We start from the raw sequence: 20,915 nt of genomic DNA, 5'->3' as shown, positions 1-20,915 counted from the left end.
GCAAAGGCCTTCTCAATAATCTCACGGTGCGGCTCAAGCGTAAACGGGGGCAAGTCCTTCACAGCAAACTCCCCCAGGCACGCCTCCGCCTTCGCAGGGTCGTCAATGTGGCACAGGCGTTCCTCCAGCTGCGCAAAGGAAGCGGAAGGAACGTAGTGTGTTGCAAGACCCGTGTGCGCCACATCCGCCCCCTTCAGGCGCGCCCCGGTGAGACCAAGGTACAGGCCGAGCCCTTGCATCTTTAGACGGGGCAGGAACCATGATGCCCCCACATCTGGAAACATGCCAATGGCCGTTTCTGGCATTGCAAACAGAGTATGCTCTGACGCCACGCGATATCGTCCATGAACGGAAACACCAACACCTCCGCCCATGACGTAGCCATTCCACAGAGAGACCTGGGGGTTTGGCATCGTGAATATGTGATAATTCAGGCGATAGGTCATTCTCAGGAAGGTACTCAGTGTGCCACGGGTAATAATATCTCGAATGTCACCCCCAGAACAGAAGCTCTTGGTGCCTTCGCCTTTTAAGATATATAGGGCGCGGTGTGGAAAGTGTAAATGCGGTTTTTTAAGGTGTAGCCACAACATGTGTTGAGCCATCTCAAACGACAGAGCGTTTAGCGTGGCTGGACGACAAAGCGTGATGAGACGGGCGCAGGGGAAGTTTACCACCCGCAGTGTGTCTGTACTCTCCTCATTGGCCTCGTGTGAAACGCCAGCACACCGTTGAGGCATATGAGAGCAACACCCAAGTGAAACCAAATGAAGTCTCTGCTTGGCTTTGTGCTTGCGTCCTCCTACTCTCCTGCTTTACGCAGAGCCCTGCGCACCCTGTTCAGCTGCAAGGAGTCCCCTCCCTTTGGTGTTGTCGTCGTCGCCGTTGTTGTTGCTTTCATTGGAGCACAAGTGCGAAAGACAAACGGAAAAGAAGGGACACACAGGATGCGAAAGAGAAACAAGTTGCCCCGTCTGCAGGCGCAGTGACCGGCACGATCAGAACATACTTCTTTTTTTTTTTTTAAGCTGGAAGAATAAAAAATGATGGCAGGGATGAAGCTCCGCAGTCCACCACAACCCCCAGGTGGGGCCTCCCCATGCCACGCCCCGTTACACCCTCAGCACGGCGACACCGGTGGCACATTCCTCGCCGCACGGTTCGCTTTCAGTCTCCGACTCTGAATCATCAAATGAGACGCGTTCCCGCTTACCACGCCTCTTACACATCTTCGACTCGCCTCCATTCGCCTCATACGTGTCTCGGATAGGATATTGACGTTTCCCCACCGTGACAACGACCGTGCCTTCATCTTCAAGCACTGCCAATCCTGCGGTGGGCCCCAGAGACGCATGCATTCGTCGTGGTGGAGCTGCAGCGTTGTCTACATCAAAGACCAAAATACCGCCGTCATGCGTAGCAGACACCAGGCGCCCTCGCTGCTTTCCTGCTTCTTGGGATCGCAAGAAGCCAAAAAAAGCAGGCTGTTGCGTGCACAGCTTCCGCTCAACGGAGAGTAGGATCTGGTTGCTTTTCCGAAGGTCCCAGCATACAATTCGATTATCACCCAGTCGGCCTGCAGCGTACACAAGGTACTCTGACGTTGGATGCGCTTGGATCTGCGCGGCACCCGACCGCAACCCACGCAGTACGGCTGCTGCACCTAAATGGCGTGTGTCTATAACATCAACATTGCCAGATCGTATAAATCCTGCCAGTAGCAGTGATTCTTCATAGGGTGCTGGTCCGTCTGCAAGAGCCGAAACAATACCCTTTGAGCATCGAGATTGATACGACGCCTGAGTTGTGCTCCCTTCCCGGAGTACGTCGTAGAGACGCACATGCACATGATCGTCTGCGCCGCCGTATCCGCCCACAACAAAGGTGCGACAGCGGGACCACAATAAGGAATGGGGGCCTTCCGGCTTTCCAAGCGCGTTATGACAGACATACGACGCACGAAGCGATGCGTCGTCCGTGTCCCACAATTGCAGTGGGCAACTGCGGCATGCTGTCAGGAATGAAGCATAACTATCTCCCTCCTTGAATGGGCACCAGGCCACATCGATGGCGGGAAATGGGAGTTTTACCCACGGGAGCGAACGATCCAAATGTACGGAGAGAACATTATCGCCCTTTTCGATGCTTGTGGCAAGCAGCGGGACGGAGCAGTTGCTCCATGTTGCAAGAATGTCTCCCTTGTGCTCGGCCGAATAGTCGGGTGCAACTGCAAGGCGACGGAACAAAACGTCCTTCGGAGCCTCCGCTGCCATGGGCCCCACTGGGGGCCTCATTTTTTTCCTGGAGGCAGACTGGCAAGAAAGTAACAAAATAATATATATCAAAGAAGCAGCAAGTAGAACGGTGGAAAAAAAAAGAGAATAGAAACAAAGCAGTAAACGACCAGATACACAAAGACACGGGAGAGGAGGAGAGGGGGGAAAAAACAAAAACAAAAATGAGAAAATCGAGCACATGGCAAAGTTGTGATCACATAAACCGTAGCTACAAGCTCAACATGCACGAATGCCAACAGAACCGTGGACGTGGAAAGAGAGCCTACAATACTCGGTTTATTAAGGCAACTCTTCCAGGGCCTGCTGGATTGCTGCCATAACCTGGCACTCCTCTGCGTAGTGTAAACTGCGAGGACCTTCCCGCTCATGACGTTCCTCTGCATCTGCGACGGCGTCCACAATCTGGCGAAGCATCGCTCGCATCGCTGCAACTTCAAGCTTCAATGCACATTCTGTCATCCTAATCGTCTCCTCCTCGTACTTTTGAACCTCAAAGAGTTTTTTCGCGGCAGCGATACGTGCCTCTATTTTCTGCAAAAACGCAATGCAGCCTTTGTTATTGGGTGAAATCATTGAAAAGGCACTCGCTAGTTTAGTGCGGAGAGCTTTTTCTCTCGACTCCATCATGGTGTTGAACTCACGCTCCTCTTGGTCGCTTTCATGCTCTTCAGCCGTGCAGGAGACGCGAACCCGCTCCAAAATGGCAAGAAGCAGTGGGTGCGGCCTGTAACGTTTTCCTGGAAGGTGGATGCTTCCCTCGCGGTGCCCGTCATCCGTGTCGGCCTCTTGATTTTCCTCCGTCCCCGCGTCAATCTCTATCGCTGCTGTGCTGGATGTGTGCTCTGGCGCCGGCAAGCAGGTGGGTGGAATTATTTGCTCGTAGGGGCTCTTGAACCGCGTGGAGGTTGTGGAGACTGTCTCCATCACCACCACCTCCTCGCTGCTGTCGCAAGGCTCATCACCCGTGTAGGCGTTGTGTCCGCGCTGCCCACTCGCGTCCACGGATGATAAGGGGCTCGGTCGCTGCGGTGGTTGCGTGCTCTCGTCGTCGCGCAGGACGCTTGCGTTGCCCTGCAACTGCACCGCTGCTGTCGAGTCCGGCGCGGGTCCCGTCAATTCCTCCTTGTTCAGCAGCCGTCGCCACGTTGGCGCCGTCCTCGCTAGCTGTGGACTCACCTTTGGCGGGTGCCGAAACATATGGTCCTGGACGACAGCGGAGACTAGGGTGAGCATCTTGGCGTTGTTCTTCGTCAGGTACACGTGTCCCTGCGCCGCCTGGACGCCGTGCCTAAAGTCGCTCATCGCCATCTCGCATTCAAAGCGAGTTGGAACGGAGCGAAGAAAACTGTAGAGCGTGCAGGAGGCCGTAACAGGGTCCTCCGCCGCCGTCGCATGGTTCAAGTTCACGGTGCGCAGACGAATAATTGGAAGCGACATGTGCCACCGTAAAAAAAAAAAAATAAGCAAAAATTTATTAATGAGAAAAGCAGTCCACGTGGCTCCCCTAGACACCACCGCCCCCCGTCTGTTGCTGCTCCCTTTTTGCTTTGGCCCACACACACACACACACAGTCAATTTGCCAGAAACAAGGAAGAGAAAGGCGACACGGGAGATAGCATCCGCGCTGAAAGACAAGGGAGGTTGGCGTGCGTGGTACAAGCAAAACAAAACAAAAACAAAAAAAGGAGGTGGGGAGAAACGAAAACACAAAGAGCAGACAAAGATTTGGGGTGGGCGCACTACGACAACGAAGAAGTACAGGGAAAGTTCAAATGCCGACGCCCTGCTGCAGCCGAACAATGTCTACAAAACATTACCGCAGGGCGGCTCCCCGTAGATAACCTCCGAACAGTGTCGCGGAACTACTGCACCGCGTGGGAGGTGCTTCAGCCCCTCCGACTCCGCACGCAGTGGCAAGAACATCTCAAGAAACTGTGTGATGAAAAACACCCAGGCGTCGCGCTCTTCTGCGCTCTCGGCGGCAAAAATCAGTTTACTGTAGTTGTTCCTGTCGTTTAGGTACTCGATTGCAAAATACGTTTTATGCGGGTCATCTGCTTTGGAGCAGTCCTCCGGGAGGATCAGTGGCCAGCACACCGCCGCCCTCTTAAACCGGCTACCGCGGGAGTTCCGTGTCTCCTTCCAGAATGGGACGTGGCCAAGCGGCCGCGACGACGCAGTGCGAGAGTGTTTCTTGTCTTGATACCATAAGATACCCTCGTGTTCATCGATAACGACAAAATGGGAAACAAACCTCTCGCGGCCAAGCACCCTCCTCTCAAGATGGAGAAGTGTCCCCTCCTTGCGTGCCCACGCCGGCGATGAATGTGCCTCACTCGTATACGGAGACAACCTCCTATCGCACGGCGTGCCCGCTAAACGTACAGGTGGAGTTACCTGTCGCGGCTTCACATCCAGCGACGACGCTGACAATTTATCAACAGCACAGTCCGTGGCACTGCCACACACCACCCCGTATTTGCTTCGCACCTCGCGGCTACGGCGCACCTGCCGCTGCGCCAGATGTATTTCGCTGCAAATCCGATCTAGCAACGCTGCATGTTCCACTGCAGACCCTGTCATGCGGCCACGCAAAGAGTTTCTTCTACTTATATCGCTAGGCGTTTTCAACTAGCACTGCTGAGAGGTAGGGAGCGTGGTGCTATGGCCGCCACTTCGCTACGAAACGTATCGGCACAAGACAACGCAGAGAGGGGCCAAAACAATAATAAGAATAATAATATATAAAAAAAAAAACGACGGGGTGGAAGAGGGGAAGGGCAGTAGAGATACCAAATTCGCATCCTACAAAACCAAAATGAACTATGCCGCGCTGCTTGGAGTCTGTCGGCACCGAACCCGTCACAGTCCACACTCAAACAGACTACCCTCACCCTGCAAGCCCCGGGCACCTCAAGGAGGTGTGGGCCGTCCAACATGTTCTCCCGTAGCTCCCACGTTGGACACCCGGTCTCTTGGAGGAGGAGAAAGACGTCAGAAAGAACACTCTCTGCTCCATCCCCCCACCTATTCACACCGTTCTCCGACTCAGTTTCGTCCCACAATATATACGTTGCATGTCAATTATCGAGTACATATATATATATATATATTATTCCTACATTATGAGCATCATTTGTGTTGAGGCATTGTACTACTATCGTATTCTATTTTCTTTTTCCTTCCGTTTTTCATAGTCCCTTGATTTTTGCTACTTCCCTAAGCACTACGACTGCAAAGGCCTTCGCCTCTTCCTCCCCAACCTCCTCATCCCCGCAGCTTCCTCTACTCCATGATCAGCTTCTCTGTGCCGGGAATCGAGACGGACCCGGCGTAGTGGTGTTTCGCCATCGCACCGGGCTTGTTCCAGGAGAGGTACACCATCTCCTCCGCGTACTGCGTCTGCGCCCACGTCGGCACCTCCTGCTGCAGGCAGAAGCATGCACACGCAAGCCCCTGGTACCAGTCGACATTCGAGATCATGATGAAGGCAGCTAAGGCCGATGGAATGGCCAACATGCCGTTGCGCAAAACATTGTAGCCCGTGCGGTTGTGGAAGTGGCCGTACTGAATGAACGACGACCACAGACGCCCACCGAGGCCTCCGCACACCGTGATGGGGTAGAAGTTGTTGTACGGCGCCATCCAGGTCACCTTGTTCCAGTTGAAGCCCAGGAAGTCCCCGGCGATGAGGCGGGCCGGAAGGGGTGCTTTAGGCGGGGCCATAAATTTACTCCTTTTCGCTTCTCTTTCCTCTTCGCTCTCAAACTGGGCGGAACCCCACATGTACCCGACCAGGCAGTTTGGGGGGAAGAAAAAAAAAACACAAAAAAAATATAGAAACATCGTTACGTGGGAAACAAAAGCCATGGCGTAAAGAAATTCTGCAGAAACGTCTCACCAACCCGCCCACCACGAAACTCTCAGCGCAGACCATACGGGCACAGCACACAGACAGAGACGAGGCAACGTCTACAGGCACGCTCACCGGCATCCGCAGCGAGTGGACGATAGAAGGCTGCGGCAGAGCAAGTGGATTCAGTCCACGTTCACGTGAAACAGTTCACGGGCGTACCGCAGTGTTGTCAATTCCGTACGTCGCTCGAGTTCCAGGCGCTCCTGCTCCACCCGCATGATTTCTAGTCGCTCGTGCTGTGCCACCTCTTCATCGACTGTGCGTTCGGCGCATTCCTGACGACACGCGTCTTCGTCGTTATGGGCCCTTTTCTCCTCTTCCGCAGCCGCGCGACGGGCGAGAAGCGCCACCCTCTCATGCTGCGCCTCCAAAGCGAAGGACTGCGCCGCCGCCGCCGCCTCCTCGCCAATGTGCTGCGTCAGCTGCCGCACTACCGCGTCCACCACCGCCTCGTCCGGTACTGAAGTGGCACATAAAAGACACAAGCGCACCACCTCCTGCAGCGAAACCTCCACCTCTGCAAAAGCGACCCGCTCTTCCGTTTCCGCCCGCTGCGCCTCCTCCTCACGCAGCCGCACATCACCCTGCAGGATGGCGTTATCCCGTTCCTGCGCCACAACGCGGCTGAGCACATTTTGGCTCATCCGCACCATCGACTCCATCGCCGTGCCTCTGGCAAACATCAGGCGACAAAGCAAACACAACACACAGCAGCTTTTCCGCCGCTTTGCCTTTCCTTCTGTTCTCCTCACCGTCCACCTTCGCAGCTCCAAAAAGAGAAGATGCAAACACCCAAAAAAAAAAAAGGTGGGGGGAGGGCTGAAGCGCAGCAAAGTACACAGATGCATTTGAATGCAAGCATCCACGCATTGCTCCAACTTTCTTCCTCCTTAAGCTGTTCAGCTGCATGCATGCGAGCCAACGCGGTCCACACTTCCTCGAAACCGCATCCGTGTAACTGCAGTAAAAAAAGGGGGAGAGGGGTGGGACTGGCGGACCAAAGAGAGACGATGTAAACGAGTGGGGGGGAAAAAAAAACAGCGGTAGATATACGCGTAAGACCCCACAAAATGCAATCCGTGCATCCTCCCTCTCTCGCTCTCTCTATCCCCCCACCCCTCCTCCTCTCTCACACTCTTTCTGTATCTTTGCTTGTCGCTTGCTTCGTTTCCACCATTTTCCTTGTCGTGCACGTCTTTACGTTTCCTTTTTTTTTTTCTGTTGGTTCTGGGCCAACGGATGCACCTGATGCATCACTGAAAGCCGGCCTCCGCTGGTTGATTCATGGCATCAAAGCGATCGATGCTCGCGTCGTCGTCGTCGTAGCCAACACCAACGAACACATGTTCCCTCCGCCGCCACACGAACTTTCTGACGGCCGCAACGCAACTCGCCAGCAACTTCTTCACCAAGACAAACGGTAAAGTCAGCGTAGTGGTTGACTCACCCACCGTAAGGGCGGAGACAACGAGAGCAAAGTAGTGGCAGACACCACAGAAGACCACAAGAAAGGCAAACTGCGTGTTGCTAAGAAGCACGTGCAGCTCCATTGCTTCCCCTGAAGCGTTGGACGACCCGTTTTGAGAAGACTCCGCGGGCGCCAAGAAAGACATCGTGAAGAAATGTCCCTAGCCGCGGCGGGAAAAACCTGCAAGCTCCTTCCCGCTTAGCTCTTTTTTTTTTGTTTTCAGTGTTTTTGTGCGTGTGTGGGGCGTTATACCTCAAACCCACATCACTGCTGGAAAGGCAGCGGTGTGCGCCGCCGGGGGGGGGGAAGCAAGCAAGTAAACAAAAAGTGAATCCTAGGAGAAAGCGTCTGCCGTCGTCCAAAGGGGACAGAACAAAACAAAAACACATGCCACGCGCCACACGGTGATGAGGACAGAGAGTGTGTGTAGAAGGGGAGAGAAAATAACCAAAGGAGGTAGAAAGACCGTCCACACACATACAAAAGAGGCGCGACAAGACGTTGGATCATACGTTGCACAAAAAAGACGGAGTTGCAGCGGAGCGATTCCCATGGCGTCTGCGTCGCACATCCCTCTCCCAGTTACTTGCCGGGTCGTCGTCGTCGTCAGCAGCACCGCCCAACAAGCGCAGCGTATTGCCCAATTTCCGAATTTTCCATGCGTGGCGCGCCCTCTCCCGGCGACCAAGAAGGCAGTGAGCGTCACCATCCGTAGCTGCGGAGGAGGAAGAAGGCGGCGGCGCCACCACCTCATACTCGTCATCCCGCACTTGCGGCCCCACTTCGCCAAGCCCACTCAGGGGTCCCCACACCGTCGCGGGGTGGCCTAGGCGGCGTAGCAGGTAGCGCAATGCGTCTCCAATCGCCACCACACGCTCCTCCAACTCGCTGCGCTCGCGCGTCGTAGCACACGCCAAGGTCAGAACGGTCGTGTTCGTCCGCGTCTGCGGACTGCGGCATTTTTGTGCCAGAGCTACTACCACAAGCTTCCCCAACTCGTCCGCCACAGCTTCATGTAGCTCCATGTCACCCCCCGCTAATTCCCCTACGCTCGGTACTGCTGCTTTTAAAAACACGGTCGACACACCTTCATCCGGGGCAGATGCATCCCACCCCAATGGAACCCCACCCAGCAACTCACTCACGCGACGTAACGAAATACGCCTGGTGTGCAACAATTCCAAGAGGGCCACAACAGGAAGTTCCAGAACGTGAGAAGAGCGACAATTCACATGTGTAGAGTCACAGAGTGCAAGCGCCAGCAGCGTCCCACTCAGCGAAGGACTGATGACGGCTTCCGGCGCTTGCAGGTGCGTCATGAAAGGAGAATGAATGGACACACCGTAGTCAATGATTTCATAGTCGTGCTCACACCGTGGCGAGTTTAAGGTGTTAATCGTGTGGAGTGTCGCTTGGGTAATGGCCACAAATGCATTTCGCCCTTCGCTATGGTGGATACGCAGTCCCCAGCGGTCGTGCAACCTCACAGTGTCTAGCCAAGGGAAGGCAGACAGGGTTGAAATTTTACCCTCACTGGCCAATGACGGTGGTGGCGGTGGTGGCAAACTGGAAACACTCTCATGAAGCTCAATCACACAAACGAAGCACACGTCACCGTTGGTGCGTAGTGGCGCAGCCCGCCATGAGTGACGAGCGACCATCGACACAACTTCTTCATCGCAGTACGAAGGCTCCTGCTCCTGCGGCCCATCTTGCAGTGGGACCCACGTACTCAGCCCCTGTTGGCTTCCCGTCGTACAGGAACGCAAGAGATCGGCATCTTCTTCTGTGAGACGCTCCAGTAGAGAAACGGGGCGGTACTCACGACCCGGGTATTTCAGCTTGAACTCCGTAAGAACAGAACAGATAACAGCCTCATTTTCAAGCGGGTTCATACTGTCCGTCGCATACACAACAACACCCCCGTGTGACCGGGCATACTCCAACGCCTGCGCGAGCTCCTGTCTTAGGTACGGAAACAACTTCATGACGCTCGAGCAGACAGAGACAAATCGATTGGCGACGGCCTCTTTAGTTTTTTCCTCGGCGCTTGTTCCTGCTACAGTGCGTGGTCTGCGCCCATCTGCCGTTGTGGCAGGGAAGCAAAGCACCGCATCACATTTTCCACGTAATGTGCCCCACAGATGTCGTGAAGAGCCTCGTGCTGTAATACGATTCTCAATCCCCACGTGGTAACCTGCAGTGTGCAACTGCCCCATGCCCAATGTAACTTCGCTCGCAGGGACTTCCTCCAAAGTGGCCTTCAAGCTTTGCAATGCATTGCCGTGACGCCGTGTTTTCTTTTGTGCTGATTTTGGCAAAAGAAGAGAAATGATGACCGTTTTTGCAGCTCTTCCTCCCTCCGCTTCCACCACATCGTCGCGCGCAATCCCAAAACGCCCCGCAATATCTTGCCCATATGAGTAATTTTGCACATTGTGGGAACGCAAAGACATGTCTAAAATAATAGTTGTGCTGTTCTCCTTACGGCAGCGTCCAAACACCAAGGGAAGCAGCACTCCGAGCACATCCATATCAATAAGGGTATCTGAAGCCATTTGTCGCTGCAGCCAATACAGGTGGCCAACGGAGAGTGGGGCGCTTAAAATCCCTGGCTGCAACGTCAACGCCGACTCCTCAACTGAATTCAATGTGAACGTTTTTTCAAGATTATTGTCCTCCTCCTTTTCTTCATGCTTCTCTGTGTGAATGGTCTGAATTACACGTAAGCTGGTTTCATCACTTAGGAGTGCCTCCATAAGTTCCACCTCAAGATTCCCCGGCTCCACCTCTGCTTTGACGGAAGAGCACGCCGGTAGTGCATTGACGTCGCCGGTAGCATGCACAGTAAGCGTCCTTTGCGTCTCCTGCTGAGACGGCCGCAGGCGATCCTGCGCATATCGGAGGCAAAGCGAGTCGTCGCCAGGGCGTTGTGTGGGGCCCATGTCCACCATGTACAGCAGCGGGTGAACGGGATGCGGCGCAAAAACGACGCCGTTGTGCGTCGCCTGCAAGACCCGCATGTGGTGCTCCAACTGACACCGCATCATGAGACGCACAAACGGCATCCCCGCGTTCACCATCACCATGGCTGTTGGAGGGCAGAGCATGACGTCCACAAACGCACGCACCTCCTCCACACCGATAATTCCCTGCTGCACGTAAAAATCCGCGAAGAACTGACGGTGCATGCCGCGTTCCTCCTCCGCACGCTCCACGTCGGACGCGACGGTGGTCTCCAGCGCGTTCTCCATATCCACCTCACTGTCTGCGGTCGCCGCCAACTCCTCAAAAAAATTTCGTGCGAGATGTAGAGCAGGAACGTCGTGCTCGGAGCGGTCCGCCTCCATCTCCTCCGCGAGAAACGCCTCCGCCTCCTCGTCTGTTCGGAAACTTACACCCTCCACGAACCCACCCGCGTCGCGGTCGGAGGCATCTGGCAGAAGTCTCACGGGTTTCGCGTCTCGCCATGCGCCCTGCAGTACCTCTCGCCTGTCCTCTGGTGACATGCGGCCTATTTTTCCCCAGCCGCCACGCAACGATGGAGTCGGAAGCGACGCGATTGTGCGGGGCACAATTCGCCTCTTGCCACGCCGTGCGAGCTGCGTGAGGCAAAACATTCCAATGTGGCCACCGTGCCCTCCCCACACACGCAGAACAAAAACAGGAAGATGTGTGTATGTGTGGGAGAAGACAAACCGGCAAGGGGGGGGGGAAAAAACCGGTAAAAATGAATTTTCCCAGTCACCCAGCCTCTCCAGAGGGAAACTGCTTTAGGACAAAGCAAACAAATTAACTAACAAACCCCACAGGCACACACATACACTGAAACCTGCACGCGTGCATGACTCGCTGTTTGCGAAAATTCACAAACAGGTACAAAAAAAAAAAAAAAACAATCAAGGACTTCGCCACCCCATCCGCGCCCATAACACAAACCCCACATCGATAGCCTAATAAAGATATTTATATGCATTATATTATATTATATAATATGACCCCACTGACTACTGCAGTAGTCAGTGGATGCTGACGCCAATGTGATGGTGCGACATTCTATTAATGCGAGAAACAAGCATTTGTCATACGTTTCACAATGGAGCGAATAGAGCGCATGTGAATGCCACATAACGCATCACTCGCTATAATGCAAAAGAAAAGTTGTTGACTCATATGGGTCTCTGAAAGAGATGGATTTAAGACCTGCAACAGCTCTTCTTGCGAGTGGTACGAGTGTGGGAGAGACTTCCGTGCAGTCTTGCTGTAGAGACCAAACCGATAGACCAAGAGGGCGAGGGTGATGCGGTAGAGGTAGTGCTTGTCCAAGAGGAAAAGATCCCAAGAGCGCAAGGCGGCCGTGTACGGCAAAGTTCCTAGAAAAACTGTGTTCCACCAGTCTAAGAGGCATGAATTCAGCGGCACTCCGTATTTCTGAAACAGCGCGTGCAATGCCGGTTGCGACTTTTGTAGGACGGCATCGAATATGTTAAGGTGGACAATAACACTTTTTTGCTGCAGTGAGAGAAACGATGCCAAGTGGCCATACTCCAATAAACTAGAAAAGCAGACACACAACTCCCACGGATCCGTGACAACAACAGCGAGCATCATCGCCAGGCAAGACATGCCCTTTACATAACCAAACTCCGAGCGAAGCTCCATGTGTGTTCGAAGCAGCAGCTCCACCCTTCTTAAAACGTTTTCATTCAGCATGGAAGATAAAGATAGATCCTTTTCATTATCGTCCCCTGTTTGTATAGAAGCCATCATATTTGGGGTAACCAAAGAACAGGAGAAACCTACCGCAGGTTCTGCGCCGATGTGTGTGCGCTTCCGCAAGCAGGGGCCTCCGTTTGAAAATGATGGGCTTCGACTAACCGCCGCCCTTGGATCTCCCTTTTCCTCCTCTTCACCAGTACCACCACTGTCGCACGCAACAGTAGTAGTGCCTCCTGCCGCCCTATCCGCGGCAATCTCCACTCCTTCCGTGTTTATCACCCCCAAGAACGCCATGGCCCGGCACTCTGAAATCGGTAGTGGTGGTTTGGTGCCTCCAGTCGAGTTACCCTGTGAGTTTTTATCATCGCGGTGTAGCTTATTCTCCTGATTCACTGCGGTCGTTGCTCTCACGATGGGAAACGTCGCGTGGAAAATGCTGACCGTATCCTGCGCCGTCCGCAAGGGGCGCGGCAGCTCCGCGTCCAGCTCCTCGGTAAGCCTTAACCGCCACTCCCCGAGAGGAATACTGACACCCGCAGCGAGGGAGGTGCAGTAGGAAAAGTCTGGCCCCACGGTACGGAGACGGACAGATGCAGCGGCAAATCCATTCAACGCAGCTTGTGCGCCCTCCGACTCTCTCTCCTCCTTGATAAAGTCCTGCGCTTTTCGTTGCGCCACCTCAAAGTTCACCCTCGTTATGTTCAGTGTGTTGCCAAGGGCCATCACCCATGTTGGCGGCCGCAGATGTGGCGGCGTCCCACACCCTAGCACGAGCAAACACAACTTACTTCGATTGGCATTGGCAAAGTTGCCAAGTGCGGTTTCCCAATACGCTGCTGCGGAGCTCCGCTGCCTCCGCTGCCGCCGTATCGCTTCCGCCTCCTTCACGTAGCGTTGCCGTTGTGCCTTCTTAAATTGCTGAATGAGACGCATGTGTTGTCGTGCCTCTACAATGTCTTTGACTGGCACATCATCACTCACCATGCGACCGGAGGCCACGTTCAGTCCCTCCCTGGTGCTCAACGGCCCCCCACAAACCATCGACCTTTGTCATCACGTTCATTCGACAAAAAAAAAAAAAAATTAAACAAAAAAAAAATAATAATAATAATGTGTCATGTTTATGCCCAAGAGTATGCACAGGCATATGTGTGTGTGTGTGTGTGTGTGTGTGTGTATAGGAAAGATGCGGATCTACAAAGTACTCAGTTTGGTACAACCGCCACATGCAAAGACAGTCAAAGAAAGACTGTCTGGAAGTAACCTCGTCACTCCGTGAACTCCTGAATAACGACCAGCAGAAACTCGTCGTGGCACTTAATAATAACCTCATTTGTGCGGGAGCGTACCCGCAGGGAGTCTAGTGTGTCATCTGCATGCAGCAATGGGGCTGCTTCGCGCGCCAACGCGGCCGCCATGTCGGCGTACTCCACCGCCTTCGTGCGGTCCAAGTCCTGAAAACTATCGCGTATGGGTTCTCCGTCACGGTTGCACACAATAACACCCGCAACGCCCTTGGTGTACGTGAGAAGCTCAAGTACACTCTCCACGCGCTCTGTCATCATGAATGATCTGTTCTGCAACCACTCTCTCTATCCCAATCCTTCTTTTTGCTCTCTTTCTCTTCCACTTGCTAACTAGTGATGAATTTTTCACCCTCTCCCACTTCCTTGACTCTGTGACGTCCTCACCCTCGACTAGTCACCCACCGGAGCAAGCTGCGACCCAACGCAAACACGCACGCACGTACACACAGAAGGAAGAAATGCAAGAGTTCGATACACACGCAGGAGAGTCCCACGAACTTCGTTGCCGTGGCAGCCAACAGAATTATGGCGGTGATGATGTCTACCCCAAGGCAGTCAAATCTCATGCGCTCCCAGCGCGAAACGGAAACGATACAAGCGCCCACACACACACACACAACAAAAAAAAAAAATTATCATTGCAGTCACCACCGGCAAAATACAAGGCTCCAGAAAGAGGCACAAGAAGGTCGCTCTCCCTTTGTGCCCACACTCATTGTGGCTCCCCGCACAAGGGGGCGAGACGCCGCCGCGGGTTCAGTGAATCCCGTTAGCTGAGGATTCTGTTTGACACTAAACGTTGCGCAAATACTTTCAGCGCCGTGTGTGCTCCGTCGTCATTTGTGGGTGTCACTTTTCCCCTCCGCCTGTCCGCTCAAATGCGCACTCCAAACAGCGGGGGATGGCGGCAGCGTCGTCGCTGACGCTCCAGTATTGCTGTGTTGCACTTTTTACATTGTCCTTCCTTGGTGCCACAGGAGCGGGGGAGGGGGACTGGAAGGCGGCAGAAAAGGAGGATCAAACTGGAGCAGGCAGAGCAGTGAGAGAGAGCGTCTGCTCATCTGTGGGCTCCGCCAGTCGAGGTGGATACTGCAGCACTGAGAGGTGCATGGAAGACAATAAATAAATAAAGATCAAAAAAAAAGGGCCTTCCATACGCCGCTGCGCGCACACGCAAGCAGGTATATTTTATATTATAAAAGAAGCAGCAAGAGCCAAGTGGGCGTCAAACACGCTTGGTTCCCCGTGTCGCTCCGCTACCTCGGTACAAATATACTCTTTTCTGCCCATCCCCCCATCTTTTCCCGCACTTAACACATATATTATAATTACGTTCTTTTGTTCTGCGTCACGTTATTCGTTTCTTTCCTCTCTCCTTTGTCATTCTGTTGTTTGCGATCGCTCCTTTCCTCTGCACGCCCCCATGAGCGTAGGGACTCCGCTCAGGGCATACACGCACGCACACAGACCCATGTGTCGCTCCCCACCCTACCCTGCACAGGGACACAGAAAAAAGAAAAGGGCGAATGAAAACGGATAAACAGAAAATAAAAATACGTGACATCAGTGGAAGCAAAGGCAATTATATATATATATATATATATATATATATATATTCTTACACGCATGGAAGCACATCGTTTCATACGTATATATAGCGTATGTGCAGTTATACATACGGGGGCTTTGCCAGTGGCAAACGTGACGTCAAAATAGAAGAGAGAAGAATGTGAAACCCAAGGGGTGCAGTCAACGTTGCGAGTGGACTGAAATACCGAGCGTTAAGACATATATACATATACTTATTTATATATATATATATATATATATTTATATATGAATATATGAATATATGAATATATATTATATTATATAATATGTATATATATGAGAGAGAGAAAGGCCATGCATGCATTCCTGGAATGTGTGCGTGTATATTGCATTGAAGGTGGGGAGAACGTCAATAAGGAGACATTTTTTCCGTCGCGCCCGCCGTGGACTTCGTGAGTGATCCCGCGTATTCCCTTTCACACACTGGTGAGCCCACAAGTAAGATATTTCATAAGTGCTGGGCAACTCACACATTCACATCTCTTCGAGCCGCCATCAGAGCAAACCTCCACTTCAGAAAATAAAACAAAAAAAGTTGTTTGACCTGTGCTTCTCGTTGGCTTCCCCACCGTACACACGGAGAAAGAAAGCGAGAGAGGCATGATGGACGGCTCCTTCGTCAATGCACATCCCTGCAGCTTGCGCTGACGCAGCATGAGGAACAGCAACAGGCATCAGTATCGGCACAGATGAGCTTGGTTCCAGTGGAAAATAGTGATATCACAAACACTTACACACACGGGCGCAGAAATGCATATATGTATATTATATTATATTATATTATATTATATTATATATATATATATATATATTATATATATATATATAAGCGGCCACAGACATAAAAAAATTTGACAACAAAGATGCTTGTGGGTAGTGCGCTGCGACTAACAAAGTTCATTAAATGCATATTATTCATAATATCACACCGCAGCGACACTCAGGCATAGTGAGAGAGAAGGAAAACAACGGAAAGGGCTCTCCATCCGACAACGGTGAACATCACTGAGGCAGACCGCGTTGATTTGTTCCCCTCCCGCAACCCTCCCACCACATCACGCGTACACGAAACTGCCTCAGCAACGGTGGCGCACACAACAAAGAAAAAAAAAAAACCTGAGGCACAAATACACTCTCCTACCCATACATACATACACAATTAGGTGCACGTGGAATACTTCCAATGGATATCATATGTGCACTCGACGTATATGGGGAAATTGCAGTGGGAGTCGACACCAGCGCGCCAATAGGCAATAACAGTACCCCAGGAAGAAGAAAAAAACGCATACAGTCACAAAACCGAAAAGAAAAAAAAGCAATACGGTAGCTCTTGCCAGCGACAAGAAACGCCAAAAGCCAAGACAAGGAATCAAAGAAGGAAAATGAAAATTTAAAGAAAAACAAAACAAAAACGTATCATCACTCAGCCTTCTCTCCGTCAAACATCTCCAAGAGAAAACAAACAAAGGTGATTGAAACTGCAGTATGGATTGCCTCCTTGCCCTACACTACCCCTCCTAACCGCCCTGTGTCATATGGGGCAAACCGCTCTAGAGACGTTCAATGGGATTCGTCGAACTTCATGCCCTGCCTTGAGTGCCTACATGAGGGTAAACAAGACCTGCGACAAGACATAATCCGGGGCCGGAGACGGTGGAAGCACCGACGACTGTTGCTGAAGTTTTGACGTCATATTTTGCTGCAATCTGCCGTACCGCTGAGACTCGTCGTAGTATGAGGCCGAAATTTGCAAGGCCGTTGCCGACATTTGTCCTGTCGGAGTACTCATATACGGCGACTGCTGAGGAGTGTACACAGGGGTAAAAGAGTACCCTGTCGGATGCCGCAAAATCGAGGAATGTAACTGTGGTAGTGGATTTTGCAACTGCTGTGGGTGTAGCGTTGGTTGCAGCGGCGACGGCGACGGTGAGTGGGCCGGTAGCATAATTGACGGTGCCATGAAAACCTCACCACTAGCGCGTGAAACACCACTAGCATCAAAGGAGAGGTCAATATTATGTCGAGGGTGAACCTGCGGGACAGTCTTCAGGCAATTAACGTTTGGTGAAAGACGTAACTGAGTGTTGGTAGGGCTTTGACATACGCTCATAGTCCTGCGATCGACTGTTTGGTTGCAGGAGAAGGGTGCTGATATCGTTGGGACTATCGCTGGCATTGATGGCGACAGGGTTGCCGGTGCGGGAGTGCTCAAATGCACGCGGTGAACAAAACGGCACATTCTTCCCCTTGCACATTTCTCACGTTCGTAGTGCTTGCACAATCGAAGCATCATGCCTGAGCCATGCAGCATGGCACTTTCACTCCCTTTTGTTTTATAAACGTGCTCCGAGGCCAATCGTCGCCTATCCGGTGGATTACTGGAGGTCTGGCTAGTATTCCCGAAGAAGTTGCTTTGATTGATGTGAAACACAAATCCGGGTTCATGTCGTTCATACACAGCCTCCGCCATAGAATCAATGGGCGTCGACCAGTGCACCTGAATAGATTTAACCCGCCCGCTGCAATGTGATACATCTGCCAGGACGTGACGACTGTGAATAAAGTCACAGTGGGAGCCGCGAGCACAGGTTGAGCCACTTGTATACATCTTGCAAAGGTAAAAAGAGAAGGTGGGGGCCGCGTTGCTCTGGTTCTTCGCCAGGTAGTTCTGCGATCCAGTCGTAGGTTCAATGAGGTTAGCGGGGATGGAGAGGGTCTCCGCCTTGTCCGCGCTAAGCACATTGAAGTTGTCCCCAGGCAGACCACTGGTGTTGCGGCTCTCCTGCAGCCTCCACACCCCACCTTTTCTCTCCTGCAGCAGGGCGGCGCCCTGTCGGCTGGGGGTGAAAGAGCTCGACGAGTCCGCCGGCCCCACGAAAAGGCCGGCCCGCTCCTCAAACAAACTCGGCGGCGCCTCCATCCGCGTCCCTCCCTCACGCACAAGCCGTTAATCGCTTCTGCTGCAGCAACCGGGCTAGCAGAAGGCAGGGAGACCGTGAGATGGAATAGACGACGCGATACACCGCCCGATCCCTTTTACACAGTAACACTGTGTACCAGCAAGGAAACAAACAGCCACGCACACACACACACACGCACACACGGAGAGAAAAAGAGGGTATGTGCAAAACGCCACTGAAACAACAAACAGAAAAAAAAAACTGTCAGATATATAAAATACACAACCTCGTAAACGCCACCTATCTAGGTATAGATATATTATATTATATAGATGTGGACGGATGTGAGTAATTAAAGTGTGGAGAACGTGCCAGCGGAGGGGAGAGGGGGGGCTTGCTGTGGCTAAGAAAAACAACAAAAAAAAACAATCTGCTTTACCGTAGCACACCTACAAAGAAACCAAGACGAGACGACGTCTAGAGGAAAAAAAAAACACTAAGACGTGCGTCACACACTGCCGCCCTCTCCTCCTCTTTCCTGTGCTGACACGTGTGTATGTGTGTATGCGGCTTTCTTTGCGTGAAGCCCGCTAACAAGTGCGTCGAAACAAACAACTCCTCCACGCCGTGTGTATGTTGTTGTTGTTTTTTGTTTTTTTGTTGCTTTTTCCGTCTTCCTTCTTTGGCTCTTGTTACGCTCCGTCAGATCCTTTTCCTTCCTAGCCTCCACAGGCGCACAGATGGTGGCAAAACAAAAAAAAAACGAAGTTACACAGTGAACACAACAAGATTAGCACGCCCAAACGTTGCCTCTTATTTCCCTCATTCAAGCAGTCATGCATTCAGTCTCTTTTCACCTATACCGCAGTAAACCCATTATTTATTTATTTTTCTATTTTCCTGTACGCACGGTGTAGCTGCCGTCTATGTATATGTATATATATATATATGCACATTTAAGATTATACTTTGGGCCAGGCACACAGAACTGACGTCGGATACGTGCATGTTACAACTCCCATCCAACTAGAGAGTCAGCTACAGAGAGACGGATAAGTCGAGCTGTCCGCAAGGGCCCCACGCCTCGCGGTACAAGACTCCAGAGGCGGACGCAAACGAAGTAAAACTACAAAACACAACGGCAACAAAAAAAAAAAAAAACTACGGGCTGTTCTCTCACGCGCATTTGGCTAACAGTTGTACAACGTAATTGCCCCGATGGATGCGACGTTGCCAATCAAAAACAATGTGCTCGGCATAAACGAGTACAGGTAGGAGGAGCAAAAGCCGCTCAGCATGAGAGAGACGCCCGAGGCAAAGGTCCGCATGATATTATCGGAGTATCTAAGCACCACCGCCACCAACAACCCCCCAATGGACTGCACCAGCACCAGCATCCAGACAAGGTAGTCAAAGCCACAAAAGTACGCCCCAACAGAGTCCGTAAGTCCAGTACGACTGAGCTCGGTGAAGGCCTTCCCGCCATCGCCCAGTAGCTGAAGCAAGGCAATATACAGTGCCGAGTAAAACGAAAGATGCACATTTTTCGTGGAGGTAAACGAGCGCATTGAAATGGACGTGGACTTTAAAAAAGCCTCCATGAGAACAGAGGCGGCACTGGACAGCGTGGAGGAGGCAACGGTGGCGACGACACCAGTGACGCAGTCCCCCTTAAACATCCCCACCGTCGACTGATTCGACACCAGAGAAACCCGGCTCCCCAGCTGCGCCGCGGTGACGCCGAATACCAACAGAACAAGGGCCAGCCACTGCCGCAGCAAAAAGGTGCGCTTCATAAAACACACCATGAAGAGTAATGTGATGAAAATTCTTGATTGATACGTCACCTGAAAAAGTGTTGGCTCAATGTTTGCAAGGGCAAGGTAGATGCAGCAGTTCTGCAGAGAGTAGAGCGCCGCCGGCAACAGCATCCAAAGTGCACTCTGGTGAAAAAGCTCCAAGAAGAATCGTCTCTTGCACACGTTCCATTTCTCCGCACGTGTTAAGTAAACTTTGTCCGATACATCCGCCACCTCGTCCTTGTGATGCAAGTCTTCACTCGGACTCGAAAAAGTCGGAACAGGCGCCGCCTTGCCAATGACAACCCTCGTCGGCTGCTGCCACGTTTCATCCGGCACTTTCACAACCGCCTCCTCCGCGTTCATGTCAACCTCGTGTGCTCCGACGAATCGGTAGACATCCACGGCACACCAGACAAGCGAAGCAATGAGCTTTGTGACCTCCTGCATCAATACCACGTGCGTCACGGTAAACCGTTCGGCTCCGGCAGCCAAATGCCGTTGCTGCGTGTAACTCGTGAGCAGCACCGCCGCTGCATTCTGGAACGCCAGCAATGAAAGGAAAAGCAAGTTTACTGAACAACACGCATGGGCCCAGGTGTAGCTCACCAACAACGTCGGTCTCTGCATACCACTAACCCCTAGCAGAAACAAAAAATAATAATAATAATCTACCGGCACACTCTTCTTTGCTACCGCAGATAATTACCTCGAAAACGCTTGCTTGCAGCCGGGTGCAATAAGAAAAGGCCAGGAAGCAAAACCACCACCTCCAACGACGGAGCTCCTTTTCCTTCTGCGCTGATGCTCCGCCGTACAGCAAAACGCACCCACCCTCCGCCACTCCTGCTAATAATAATCGTGGTGGTGATTAAGACGTTGGTGAGGAGCCGC

The 20,915-nt window shown here is 52.3% G+C and overlaps 11 protein-coding genes and 1 pseudogene across 11 annotated transcripts in view, besides 19 other annotated features; all 12 read right to left on the bottom strand.

The window, feature by feature from the left end:
• Window positions 1-740, bottom strand: part of TraAM80_00530 (enoyl-CoA hydratase/isomerase family protein) — a gene marked incomplete at both ends in the record, with an annotated part of 2,076 nt that extends 1,336 nt beyond the window's left edge. The window contains one exon of the mRNA XM_029377603.1: window positions 1-740. This exon is cut by the window's left edge and continues 1,336 nt beyond it. Within this exon, the coding sequence (XP_029242576.1) occupies window positions 1-740 (740 nt within the window).
• Window positions 741-1,112: 372 nt separating this feature from the next.
• On the bottom strand, window positions 1,113-2,294 carry TraAM80_00529 (transducin family protein / WD-40 repeat family protein; the record flags this gene model as incomplete). The annotated part of the gene is made up of 1 exon (XM_029377602.1): window positions 1,113-2,294. The coding sequence occupies one exon, from the start codon at window positions 2,292-2,294 to the stop codon at window positions 1,113-1,115; it is 1,182 nt and encodes a 393-aa protein (XP_029242575.1).
• Window positions 2,295-2,576: 282 nt separating this feature from the next.
• On the bottom strand, window positions 2,577-3,734 carry TraAM80_00528 (uncharacterized protein; the record flags this gene model as incomplete). Its single annotated transcript, XM_029377601.1, has 1 exon — window positions 2,577-3,734. The coding sequence occupies one exon, from the start codon at window positions 3,732-3,734 to the stop codon at window positions 2,577-2,579; it is 1,158 nt and encodes a 385-aa protein (XP_029242574.1).
• Window positions 3,735-3,850: 116 nt separating this feature from the next.
• Window positions 3,851-3,868: a microsatellite.
• An 87-nt stretch (window positions 3,869-3,955) lies between these two features.
• Window positions 3,956-3,982: a microsatellite.
• Window positions 3,983-4,101: 119 nt separating this feature from the next.
• TraAM80_00527 (uncharacterized protein) lies at window positions 4,102-4,881 on the bottom strand (the record flags this gene model as incomplete). Its single annotated transcript, XM_029377600.1, has 1 exon — window positions 4,102-4,881. One exon carries the CDS (start codon window positions 4,879-4,881, stop codon window positions 4,102-4,104), a length of 780 nt encoding a protein of 259 aa, XP_029242573.1.
• Window positions 4,882-5,019: 138 nt separating this feature from the next.
• Window positions 5,020-5,055: a microsatellite.
• A 335-nt stretch (window positions 5,056-5,390) lies between these two features.
• Window positions 5,391-5,414: a microsatellite.
• Window positions 5,415-5,583: 169 nt separating this feature from the next.
• Window positions 5,584-6,024, bottom strand: TraAM80_00526 (uncharacterized protein; the record flags this gene model as incomplete). Its single annotated transcript, XM_029377599.1, has 1 exon — window positions 5,584-6,024. The coding sequence occupies one exon, from the start codon at window positions 6,022-6,024 to the stop codon at window positions 5,584-5,586; it is 441 nt and encodes a 146-aa protein (XP_029242572.1).
• An 85-nt stretch (window positions 6,025-6,109) lies between these two features.
• Window positions 6,110-6,141: a microsatellite.
• A 195-nt stretch (window positions 6,142-6,336) lies between these two features.
• Window positions 6,337-6,897, bottom strand: TraAM80_00525 (uncharacterized protein; the record flags this gene model as incomplete). The annotated part of the gene is made up of 1 exon (XM_029377598.1): window positions 6,337-6,897. One exon carries the CDS (start codon window positions 6,895-6,897, stop codon window positions 6,337-6,339), a length of 561 nt encoding a protein of 186 aa, XP_029242571.1.
• A 403-nt stretch (window positions 6,898-7,300) lies between these two features.
• Window positions 7,301-7,362: a sequence feature (GA-rich).
• Window positions 7,363-7,467: 105 nt separating this feature from the next.
• On the bottom strand, window positions 7,468-7,827 carry TraAM80_00524 (uncharacterized protein; the record flags this gene model as incomplete). The annotated part of the gene is made up of 1 exon (XM_029377597.1): window positions 7,468-7,827. The coding sequence occupies one exon, from the start codon at window positions 7,825-7,827 to the stop codon at window positions 7,468-7,470; it is 360 nt and encodes a 119-aa protein (XP_029242570.1).
• Window positions 7,828-8,188: 361 nt separating this feature from the next.
• On the bottom strand, window positions 8,189-11,302 carry TraAM80_00523 (uncharacterized protein; the record flags this gene model as incomplete). Its single annotated transcript, XM_029377596.1, has 1 exon — window positions 8,189-11,302. One exon carries the CDS (start codon window positions 11,300-11,302, stop codon window positions 8,189-8,191), a length of 3,114 nt encoding a protein of 1,037 aa, XP_029242569.1.
• A 260-nt stretch (window positions 11,303-11,562) lies between these two features.
• Window positions 11,563-11,581: a microsatellite.
• A 64-nt stretch (window positions 11,582-11,645) lies between these two features.
• Window positions 11,646-11,678: a microsatellite.
• A 63-nt stretch (window positions 11,679-11,741) lies between these two features.
• On the bottom strand, window positions 11,742-13,442 carry TraAM80_00522 (RabGAP/TBC domain-containing protein; the record flags this gene model as incomplete). The annotated part of the gene is made up of 1 exon (XM_029377595.1): window positions 11,742-13,442. The coding sequence occupies one exon, from the start codon at window positions 13,440-13,442 to the stop codon at window positions 11,742-11,744; it is 1,701 nt and encodes a 566-aa protein (XP_029242568.1).
• Window positions 13,443-13,469: 27 nt separating this feature from the next.
• Window positions 13,470-13,512: a microsatellite.
• Window positions 13,513-13,549: 37 nt separating this feature from the next.
• Window positions 13,550-13,578: a microsatellite.
• Window positions 13,579-14,310: 732 nt separating this feature from the next.
• Window positions 14,311-14,329: a microsatellite.
• Window positions 14,330-15,291: 962 nt separating this feature from the next.
• Window positions 15,292-15,324: a microsatellite.
• Window positions 15,325-15,496: 172 nt separating this feature from the next.
• Window positions 15,497-15,597: a microsatellite.
• Window positions 15,598-16,073: 476 nt separating this feature from the next.
• Window positions 16,074-16,147: a microsatellite.
• Window positions 16,148-16,660: 513 nt separating this feature from the next.
• Window positions 16,661-16,735: a microsatellite.
• Window positions 16,736-16,922: 187 nt separating this feature from the next.
• Window positions 16,923-18,242, bottom strand: TraAM80_00521 (uncharacterized protein; the record flags this gene model as incomplete). Its single annotated transcript, XM_029377594.1, has 1 exon — window positions 16,923-18,242. One exon carries the CDS (start codon window positions 18,240-18,242, stop codon window positions 16,923-16,925), a length of 1,320 nt encoding a protein of 439 aa, XP_029242567.1.
• A 147-nt stretch (window positions 18,243-18,389) lies between these two features.
• Window positions 18,390-18,425: a microsatellite.
• Window positions 18,426-18,852: 427 nt separating this feature from the next.
• Window positions 18,853-18,885: a microsatellite.
• Window positions 18,886-19,098: 213 nt separating this feature from the next.
• Window positions 19,099-19,120: a microsatellite.
• Window positions 19,121-19,147: 27 nt separating this feature from the next.
• Window positions 19,148-19,172: a microsatellite.
• A 240-nt stretch (window positions 19,173-19,412) lies between these two features.
• On the bottom strand, window positions 19,413-20,651 carry TraAM80_00520 (CMP-sialic acid transporter; the record flags this gene model as incomplete). The annotated part of the gene is made up of 1 exon (XM_029377593.1): window positions 19,413-20,651. One exon carries the CDS (start codon window positions 20,649-20,651, stop codon window positions 19,413-19,415), a length of 1,239 nt encoding a protein of 412 aa, XP_029242566.1.
• A 58-nt stretch (window positions 20,652-20,709) lies between these two features.
• On the bottom strand, window positions 20,710-20,915 carry TraAM80_00519 (hypothetical protein; annotated as a pseudogene).

This window comes from Trypanosoma rangeli (assembly GCF_003719475.1).
Source record: "Trypanosoma rangeli strain AM80 chromosome Unknown Tra_15.4_contig_00009, whole genome shotgun sequence".
Taxonomy (NCBI): domain Eukaryota; phylum Euglenozoa; class Kinetoplastea; order Trypanosomatida; family Trypanosomatidae; genus Trypanosoma; species Trypanosoma rangeli.
The sequence above is the reverse complement of the archived record's forward strand: the minus strand, read 5'-3'. Positions and strand labels throughout refer to the sequence as shown.